Source organism: Callionymus lyra, chromosome 14 (genome assembly GCF_982586985.1).
Source record: "Callionymus lyra chromosome 14, fCalLyr1.hap1.1, whole genome shotgun sequence".
Classification (NCBI taxonomy): Eukaryota; Metazoa; Chordata; class Actinopteri; order Syngnathiformes; family Callionymidae; genus Callionymus; species Callionymus lyra.
In genome coordinates, this window is record NC_141831.1 from 5860830 (window position 1) to 5872217 (window position 11388).

Here is an 11388-nt window from a genome sequence, read left to right on the forward strand (position 1 = left end):
GTTCAAATATCTGTTTTATTTTCGGAACAAACGATTTCAATATGGATCCTTCGTTTCTGGATAGTTTTAAATTGAATGAATTTCATTTGTGTTACTACAGTGCTGTGTCTCAAATCGTGCACTTCTCTAAGTGCACTGCTTTACAGTACACTGTAAGACAGTGCACTTTCTTAGCCAGTGCACAAATTTCGACAGGGTAGTACTGTCTCAAATCAAATAAAGTCACGTACTTGACTGGTGTTGTGATAGTGTAGTAACAAGTATATATGTGTAGTATTGTCCAGTACTTGACTCTGGTGTTGAGATAGTGTAGTAACAAGTATATATGCGTAGTATTGTCCAGTACTTGACTCTGGTGTTGTGATAGTGTAGTAACAAGTATATATGCGTAGTATTGTCAAGTACATGACTCTGGTGTAGTGATACTGTAGTAACAAGGATATATGCGTAGTATTGTCGAGTACTTGACTCTGGTGTTGTGATAGTGTAGTAACAAGTATATATGTGTAGTATTGTCCAGTACTTGACTCTGGTGTTGTGATAGTGTAGTAACAAGTATATATGTGTAGTATTGTCGAGTACTTGACTCTGGTGTTGTGATAGTGTAGTAACAAGTATATATGTGTAGTATTGTCCAGTAGTTGACTCTGGTGTTGTGATAGTGTAGTAACAAGTATATATGTGTAGTATTGTCGAGTACTTGACTCTGGTGTTGTGATAGTGTAGTAACAAGTATATATGTGTAGTATTGTCCAGTACTTGACTCTGGTGTTGTGATAGTGTAGTAACAAGTATATATGTGTAGTATTGTCCAGTACTTGACTCTGGTGTTGTGATAGTGTAGTAACAAGGATATATGCGTAGTATTGTCCAGTACATGACTCTGGTGTTGTGATAGTGTAGTAACAAGGATATATGCGTAGTATCGTCGAGTACTTGACTCTGGTGTTGTGATAGTGTAGTAACAAGGATATATGCGTAGTATTGTCGAGTACTTGACTCTGGTGTTGTGATAGTGTAGTAACAAGTATATATGAGTAGTATTGTCCAGTACTTGACTCTGGTGTTGTGATACTGTAGTAACAAGGATATATGCGTAGTATTGTCGAGTACTTGACTCTGGTGTTGTGATAGTGTAGTAACAAGTATATATGAGTAGTATTGTCGAGTACTTGACTCTGGTGTAGTGATACTGTAGTAACAAGGATATATGCGTAGTATTGTCCAGTACTTGACTCTGGTGTTGTGATAGTGTAGTAACAAGGATATATGCGTAGTATTGTCGAGTACTTGACTCTGGTGTTGTGATAGTGTAGTAACAAGGATATACGCGTAGTATTGTCCAGTACTTGACTCTGGTGTTGTGATAGTGTAGTAACAAGTATATATGTGTAGTATTGTCCAGAACTTAACTCTGGCGTTGTGATAGTGTAGTAACAAGGATATATGCGTAGTATTGTCGAGTACTTGACTCTGGTGTTGTGATAGTGTAGTAACAACTATATATGTGTAGTATTGTCCAGAACTTAACTCTGGCGTTGTGATACTGTAGTAACAAGGATATATGCGTAGTATTGTCGAGTACTTGACTCTGGTGTTGTGATAGTGTAGTAACAAGTATATATGTGTAGTATTGTCCAGTACTTGACTCTGGTGTTGTGATACTGTAGTAACAAGGATATATGCGTAGTATTGTCGAGTACTTGACTCTGGTGTTGTGATAGTGTAGTAACAAGTATATATGAGTAGTATTGTCGAGTACTTGACTCTGGTGTAGTGATACTGTAGTAACAAGGATATATGCGTAGTATTGTCCAGTACTTGACTCTGGTGTTGTGATAGTGTAGTAACAAGGATATATGCGTAGTATTGTCGAGTACTTGACTCTGGTGTTGTGATAGTGTAGTAACAAGGATATATGCGTAGTATTGTCCAGTACTTGACTCTGGTGTTGTGATAGTGTAGTAACAAGTATATATGTGTAGTATTGTCCAGAACTTAACTCTGGCGTTGTGATAGTGTAGTAACAAGGATATATGCGTAGTATTGTCGAGTACTTGACTCTGGTGTTGTGATAGTGTAGTAACAAGGATATATGCGTAGTATTGTCGAGTACTTGACTCTGGTGTTGTGATAGTGTAGTAACAAGTATATATGTGTAGTATTGTCCAGAACTTAACTCTGGCGTTGTGATACTGTAGTAACAAGGATATATGCGTAGTATTGTCGAGTACTTGACTCTGGTGTTGTGATAGTGTAGTAACAAGTATATATGTGTAGTATTGTCCAGAACTTAACTCTGGCGTTGTGATACTGTAGTAACAAGGATATATGCGTAGTATTGTCGAGTACTTGACTCTGGTGTTGTGATAGTGTAGTAACAAGTATATATGTGTAGTATTGTCGAGTACTTGACTCTGGTGTTGTAGTATTTACAGACCACATGACTCTTGATGAAGTCGTAACTGCTTTCATTTGTTTTCAAACCAAAATATGTCCAAACATCAGTTTTAAAAGCTGCTGGAGTCACTGTATCCTCTCGTCCTCAGTCATCACTGAGGATTTCATGCTTCCTATAGCTAGGGGGGATGTCATTATTTCTTCCGTCTTTTGGTTGGAAGTTTAATTGCAACACAAAAAAATAACAAACACTATAAATATTTGTATGGTATCGTAAAAAAAAATCCCAATACTAAAGTATATGATATTTTCTTCATTTTGTGCCATTAAAAATACCAAAAAAAATGTTATTTTATTACAAAGTAGATCATCAGGTGATCACGAGTTGATTTACAGACACAGAGTGTGATTCCTGGTTCATCAATTATTCAAGGTCGGCTCCAGGGAAGAGAATGTTTACGACGGTGTCGCCTCGTCCACCAGCGATGATTGTGTTCAGTGAAGAGATGATTTCCTGCTGGTCCAGATGTGACCGAGATAAGATGAACGTGCAGAGATGTTGTTTTTTTAACTATAGAAATGGCTGATGGTGAAGAATCCATCGTCAGACGGGCTTTAAATATAACTTTATAAAAAAGACCGAACTTACAAACGGCAGCAACAGACGTTTGCACGTGAGAGTCTGAGTTTATTAATAGAACAGAAGCAGTCAAGAGAGAAGAACCGAAATAGTCTGATAGTAACTGATCTCAGTACAGTCAACGGGTGATGCTCAGGTTGGTGTCCAAGATAAGAACCAAATACAACAGGTTTCTGTCTGTCACACTGAAAATTAAATTGAATTAAATTAAAATGTTTTTTGTCTTTATGACGTCTACTAGAACTGGCAAAATGTATTTAATTGATATTATTTATTTGATTGTTTTCACATGTATTTATTGATGTTTGTATGGATCCATGTGTTATTGCTACAAAATAATGTACACCGAGGATCAATAGAGCATCTTTCTAAGTACTATTAATAGCATAATTACTGTTGTTGAAAAGTACATTTTATATTTATTACTAAAGAGTGAAAAGTCACGTTGAAAAACATGGTGTTTAACATAAAAAAAACGACTGTAGTGTATAAATTGTAAATCATATTCAAATATGAACTATGATAAAAAATAAAATAACTGGTTTATTTACAGCGTTTGTTCATTTTTGTGTCGTACAATAATTCAACTTCCGGCCTCTAGATGGCAGCAGTCATTCGCAGCTAAAAGACCATTGAATTCCATTGAGCATTGCAGGGTTTTTTTATGCTAACGTACAAATACTTACAACGTTTGTTCATTTTTGTGTTGTACAATAATTCAACTTCCGGCCTCTAGATGGCAGCAGTCATTCGCAGCTAAAAGACCATTTAATTCCATTGAGCATTGCAGGGTTTTTTTATGCTAACGTACAAATATTTACAACGTTTGTTCATTTTTGTGTTGTACAATAATTCAACTTCCGGCCTCTAGATGGCAGCAGTCATTCGCAGCTAAAAGACCATTGAATTCCATTGAGCATTGCAGGGTTTTTTTATGCTACCGTTCAAATATTTACAACGTTTGTTCATTTTTGTGTTGTACAATAAATCAACTTCCGACCTCCTGAGATGGCAGAAGTTATTTGCAACCAAAAGACCATTGAATTCCACTGAGTTTTTTTATAAAAAATATTTAGAGCGTTTGTTCATTTTTGTGTTGCAGTTAATTGTCCAACAACTAGATGGCAGCAATAATAAAATCCTCCACGGCTAAGGGCACGATGAAATCCTACGAGATTCCGTCGTTGACTGAGGACGAGAGGATACAGTGACTCCAGCAGCTTTTAAAGCTCATTTTTGGACATATTTATATGTATATTTGTCAAAGGAAACTTGATAAATGTAGAACTTTTAAAGGGATTTCACCTTCTTTGAAGTGTCTTCACACCTAAGTGAGTTAAAATTGAGTTGTCAGTGAGAGAATCTTTCCCTCACGGAATAATAAACATGTTTTTGTCCTTCGCTGTTTGTCAATAATATACAATCCGACATCAGAGGTTCATTAGTATCAAATCAAATTAATGATTAAAGGCCAGAATTACTGAAGCAAAAATATGTTTTTGTCTTATTTTGCACTCTTGCTCACATTTCTAGTAACGATGGCTTTTAAATAGAAACTCCGGGTGAATTTTAGACGCGTGACTCATTCGTGTCCGACTCATGCACAGATTTGGATCTATTGTTTCCATGGTAACACAGCTTATGCGTTAGGGATGTGCTCCCAACTGTGTCAGTCCGAACTGTTTTGTAGTGGCTCGTATTTTTTTGTCTAATTAAGTTTTTTTTACTCTGTTTCGCAGGTTTCATTTGAAAAAAATAAAACCATAACTTTATTCAAGTTTATGTTTTTAATGATCATTTATAAAAGTAAAGGATGTAAATCAACACACTTGGATGGATCTTCAGGGAAGGTAATCCCTGCCAATGTGATCAATAAACTTGTTTTCCTTGACCTGCTGCTTCACATTGATCCAAAATTGCAGCCATGATGTTGAATTGGACAAACTTTTAACTCAAATTATATCATTTATTGGGGAAGAAAATTGAATCACTTAAATACTGCAGTGTGTGTTTTCACGATACTGTATCAATATTTAAAAGCAATTTATCCTTTGAAATGTCTAATTATAATGATTTCATTTGTGGTTTTTTTCATCATAGTTCTTTCATGGTTTGTAGGTTTTCTTTTAATTTAAAGTTTAAATGTAAATATTCACATTTGTTTATTTTTGCGTTGCAATTAAACTTCCGGCCACTAGATAGCAGCAGTCATCTCGTCTCTAATGGCTAAAGGAACAGAACAGTGAAATCATGTGAAACCCCGGCGAAGACTGAGGACGAGAGGATACAGTGGACTCCAGCAGCTTTAAAAGCTGATAATACCGTACAAATATTAACAGTGTTTGTTCATTTTTTGTGTTGCAATTAAACTACCGGCCACTAGACGACAGCATTAATTACATCCCCCCCCCTAGCTATAGGAAGAATTAAATCCTCATCGATGACTGAGGGCGAGAGGATACAGTGACTCAAGCAGCTTTAAAGGCTGATGATACCGTACAAATATTTACAGTGTTGTTGAAATTAAACTTCCGACCACTAGATGGCAGCATTAATTACATCCCCTCCTAGCTATAGGAAGAATTAAATCCTCTGTGATGACTGAGGACGAGAGGATACAGTGAGTCCAGCAGCTTTTAAAGCTGATGGTTGGACATATTTTGGTTTGAAAACAAATTAAAGTAGTTACGACTTCATCAAGAGTCATGTGGTCTGTAAATACTACAACACGAGAGTCAAATACTGGACAATACTACACATATATCCTTGTTACTACACTATCACAACACCAGAGTCAAGTACTGGACAGTACTACACATATATCCTTGTTACTACAGATCCTCAAACCTTCATCAATATATATTTCTTATCTAATAGTTTTCGTTGTCTCCTCCAGTTCGTAGCTCAGCCAAACTGTCAGCAGCTCCTGGCGTCTCGCTGGTACGACGAGTTCCCCGGCTGGAGGCGTCGCCACTGGGCCGGGAAGTTCTTCACCTGCGTCTTCATCGGGCTCCTGTACCCCATGTTCGCGGTCTGCTACCTCATGGCCCCCAAGAGCCGCTACGGCCTCTTCATACGCAAGCCCTTCATCAAGTTCATCTGCCACACCTCGTCCTACCTGACCTTCCTCTTCCTGCTGCTTCTGGCCTCCCAGCACATCGTGACCACCGAGGTGGACCGGCAGGACCAGCAGGGTCCCGCGCCCACCACGGTGGAGTGGATGATCCTGCCCTGGGTGTTGGGTGAGTTTGTCAGACCCAAAGGAGTATTTTTTAGGGAAAATTAAAGATATACTACACTATCACAACACCAGAGTCAAGTACTGGACAATACTACACATATATACTTGTTACTACACTATCACAACACCAGAGTCAAGTACTGGACAATACTACACATATATCCTTGTTACTACACTATCACAACACCAGAGTCAAGTACTGGACAATACTACACATATATCCTTGTTACTACACTATCAGAACACCAGAGTCAAGTACTGGACAATACTACACATATATCCTTGTTACTACACTATCACAACACCAGAGTCAAGTACTGGACAATACTACACATATATCCTTGTTACTACTCTATCACAACACCAGAGTCAAGTACTGGACAATACTACACATATATACTTGTTACTACACTATCACAACACCAGAGTCAAGTACTGGACAATACTACACATATATCCTTGTTACTACACTATCACAACACCAGAGTCAAGTACTGGACAATACTACACATATATCCTTGTTACTACACTATCACAACACCAGAGTCAAGTACTGGACAATACTACACATATATCCTTGTTACTACACTATCACAACACCAGAGTCAAGTACTGGACAATACTACACATATATACTTGTTACTACACTATCACAACACCAGAGTCAAGTACTGGACAATACTACACATATATCCTTGTTACTACACTATCACAACACCAGAGTCAAGTACTGGACAATACTACACATATATACTTGTTACTACACTATCACAACAACAGAGTCAAGTACTGGACAATACTACACATATATCCTTGTTACCACACTATCACAACACCAGAGTCAAGTACTGGACAATACTACACAAATATACTTGTTACTACACTATCACAACACCAGAGTCAAGTACTCGACAATACTACACATATATCCTTGTTACTACACTATCACAACACCAGAGTCAAGTACTGGACAATACTACACATATATACTTGTTACTACACTATCACAACACCAGAGTCAAGTACTCGACAATACTACAAATATATACTTGTTACTACACTATCACAACACCAGAGTCAAGTACTGGACAATACTACACATATATGTCTGTTTAAATTAAAGATATGAAGTGCCTTATATTCTGGAAAATAGGTTAAATAACTTTGACTCTGAGTACATTAACATAAAAGCAGTTTTACTTGAGTTGATTTAAAGACTAATACTTGTAGTTGTACCAGTATTGTAGTTGTGTAGTTGTGTCATATCTGTTAACATCCCATTAACCACCTGTAGGATTCATCTGGGCTGAGATCAAGCAAATGTGGGACGGAGGCTTCCAGGACTACGTCCACGACTGGTGGAACCTGATGGACTTCGTCATGAACTCGCTGTACTTGGCCACCATCTCCCTGAAGATCGTAGCCTACACCAAGGTAAACCCTTCTCGTCTGAAGGTCGTGACCTTCTTCTGAGTCCTCCGACCTCTTCTTCTGTGCAGTACAGCGGGAGTAAACCCCGGAACCAGTGGGAGATGTGGCACCCCACTCTCGTCGCCGAAGCCGTGTTCGCCATCGCCAACATCTTCAGTTCCCTTCGCCTCATCTCGCTCTTCACGGCCAACTCCCACCTGGGACCCCTGCAGATCTCACTGGGTCGGATGCTGCTGGACATCCTCAAGTTCCTCTTCATCTACTGCCTGGTGACGAAGATGATCCGACAACCTTGGTCCTTCTGAAAGTCTCATGACCGTCATGTTCACCCTCTAGGTCTTACTGGCTTTTGCGAACGGACTCAACCAGCTGTACTTCTACTACGAGACCAAGGCCTCGGACGAGAAGGGCAAGTGTAAGGGCATCCGGTGTGTGGAGCAGAACAATGCTTTCTCCACGTGAGTTTGAAACATCTTTACGTTCATATATTCAGGTGCCAGTCTCAAATCGCATACTTGCGTACTCAAAGTTCGTAGTTTTAGTGCATAAGTTAGTCTCAATTCTTAGTATGCGAAATTTAGTGCGCCATACACACTGGATTGTCACTAAAACGCCCACAAAATTCAGTACGGTTTGATGGACACTTTCTACACTAAACGGCTCCGTCTTAGTGACGTTGAAAATGGAAGTTACGTCATAAATATATATATATATACATATATGTAAACTTGCAAAACGTGCTTCCAGCAGGTGTCGCTATTGTTCCTACAGCTGGTTGAAACATCGTTAAATAGTAGTAGAAGAAGAAGCTGTCGCGTCATTTCCTGTTAGTGTGTAGCAGCAGAGTTTGATTTGAGACGTACTATCTGTGGATAATTTGCGTACTAGTTAGTAAGTACACTAAACTGATGCATACTAACTTCTAGTATACTAAGAGAAGTATGCGATTTGAGACACAGCAAGGGTCGGTTTAGAAATGATTTAGGCTTTAAGTATCTTGGGGTCTTGTTCATGAGTGAGGGAAGAATGAAGTGTGAGATCGACAGGTGGATTGGGACGGTGTCTGCAGTTAAGCCGTCCCTGAACCAATCCAGAGTGGTGAAGAAAGAGCTGAGCCATGAGGTGAAGCTCTCTGTATACTAGTAGATCTACGACCCTACCCTCACCTATGGTCACCAACGATGGGTGGGGACTGAAAGAACAAGATCGCGGATACAAGTGGGCAAAATTAGTTTTCTCTGTTGGCTGGCTGGGCTCTTTCTTAAAGATGGGGGGGGGGAGGTCAAGGTCATCCAGGAGAGACTCGGAGTAGAACAGCTGTTCCTCCACATCTTGAGGAGTCAGTTGAGGTGAACATCTGATTAGGATCCTCCAGGACGCCTTCCTGGTGAGGTGTTCATGTCCCACTAGTAGGAGACCACGGGACAGACCCAGGATGCGCTGGAGAAACGACGTCTCCCAGCCTGTCTGGGAACGCCTTGGGGTCCCCCAGGAAGAAATGGACTATGTAGCTGGGGCGAGGAAAGTCTGGGCCTCCCTGCTAGGGGAACAGGAGTTTGAACAGGATCTCATCAGAAGTATCTGATGATAGGATACGTATAACAAAATAATAAGATCTATTGCGATGTACAGTGATACTGTAGTAACAAGTATATATGTGTAGTATTGTGGAGTACTTGACTCTGGTGTTGTGATAGTGTAGTAACAAGTATATATGTGTAGTATTGTGGAGTACTTGACTCTGGTGTTGTGATAGTGTAGTAACAAGTATATATGTGTAGTATTGTGGAGTACTTGACTCTGGTGTTGTGATAGTGTAGTAACAAGTATATATGTGTAGTATTGTGGAGTACTTGACTCTGGTGTTGTGATAGTGTAGTAACAAGTATATATTTGTAGTATTGTCCAGTACTTGACTCTGGTGTTGTGATAGTGTAGTAACAAGTATATATGTGTAGTATTGTCCAGTACTTAACTCTGGTGTTGTGATAGTGTAGTAACAAGGATATATGTGTAGTATTGTCCAGTACTTGACTCTGGTGTTGTGATAGTGTAGTAACAAGTATATATGTGTAGTATTGTCCAGTACTTGACTCTGGTGTTGTAGTATTTACAGACCACATGACTCTTGACGAAGTTGTAACTGCTTTCATTTGTTTTCAAACCAAAATATGTCCAAACATCAGCTTTAAAAGCTGCTGGACTCACTGTATCCTCTCGTCCTCAGTCATCGTCAGGATCTTACATGATTTCATTCTTCCTTCAGCTGCGATCATTTCTTAAAACCCCAGTGCAAACAGTGAACAAAACAAGAAGAAGTCCAGCTCATAAAATAACGTTGTTTGTCAGGAGAAGTGGCTTCAAAAGTTGACTCTGCCTCAGGTTGTTCGAGACCCTTCAGTCCCTCTTCTGGTCCATCTTCGGCCTCATCAGCCTGTACGTGACCAACGTGGACGCGGACCACCAGTTCACGGAGTTCGTCGGGGCCACCATGTTCGGCACCTACAACATCATCTCGCTGGTGGTCCTTCTCAACATGCTGATCGCCATGATGAACAACTCGTACCAACACATCGCCGTGAGCTCCAGAACCTCCTCCGCCTGACGACCTCGGGACGGATCCACTGACCCTGCTCTGGTTTCTCAGGATCACGCCGACATCGAGTGGAAGTTCGCCCGGACCAAGCTGTGGATGAGCTACTTCGAAGAAGGGGCCACTCTCCCTCCTCCTTTCAACATCCTGCCGAGCCCCAAGTTGTTCCTGTACCTCATGTGTTGGGTGAGGAAGCAGGTGTGCAAGAGGACCAGGTCTCGGCCGTCGGGAACTTTTGGGTCACTGGGGGTACGTGAGGAGGTTGTTTAATGAAGAACTGTGTATCTGTGAACATCAGAATATTGAATAGTTGTTGTTGAATTTTTTTTACATTTTTTCATAGTTGAAACTTCTTTAAATTGAAATGTTAAGTTCAAATCTACTTTAAAATATGATTTTTTTTAATCAGTTCAATGTGTACAAACGTGTTTGTGGTATCCCTTGTGCTGAAGCCAGGGAGGTCGTTCACCTTGACCCAGAGACAACACAAGGGATACCTTAGACAAATTTGTTTGACGGCCTTCGGTTAAACTTGACCCTGAGATAAACATAAAGTGTTTAAAAAATAATAATAATAAGGTAAGGTAAGGTAAGGTAGAACTTTATTGATTGATTGAAATGTTTTTTTCTCCAAATTATTCACAGCAAATACAGCAATTTTTCATAAAATAATCAAAATAAAATAAGAACAAGAACAAAGAGAAATAAAGAGAAAGAACAAGATGAAACAATCTAAGTCTAAAGATAAAGAACATAGATCAAAGACACAGTCTATGATGTTATAATTCCAATAATTAAAAAAGAACATTTATAATTTCAACATTTTTCAATTTGTAGTCTTTTGAATTCAATATAAAAATATATAATAGTCTCACCAGACTCTACCAACAGAACACCGAGCTACTTGATCATCCATCAATTGTACGATTGGTTGATAGTTTGATGAAATTTAATGAGTATTGAAATAATAAAAATGTATTTTCGATTGATTGATAATTAGAATATAAAACTTGAAAAAAAGGATGAATTTTTTCAGATTTCTTTTTTCAATTCAATTATTTTTAAAAACAAGAAACAAAATCC

The 11388-nt window shown here is 39.1% G+C and overlaps 1 protein-coding gene across 1 annotated transcript in view; it reads left to right on the forward strand.

The window, feature by feature from the left end:
* The window catches only part of trpc4a (transient receptor potential cation channel, subfamily C, member 4a), a 62907-nt gene that overhangs the window by 47210 nt on the left and 4309 nt on the right, over positions 1-11388 (forward strand). Inside the window, exons 7-12 of the mRNA XM_087807673.1 lie at positions 5937-6282; positions 7576-7715; positions 7781-7981; positions 8049-8170; positions 10095-10290; positions 10360-10554. Coding sequence (XP_087663799.1) covers positions 5937-6282; positions 7576-7715; positions 7781-7981; positions 8049-8170; positions 10095-10290; positions 10360-10554 — 1200 coding nt within the window. The remainder of the gene's footprint in view (positions 1-5936; positions 6283-7575; positions 7716-7780; positions 7982-8048; positions 8171-10094; positions 10291-10359; positions 10555-11388) is intronic.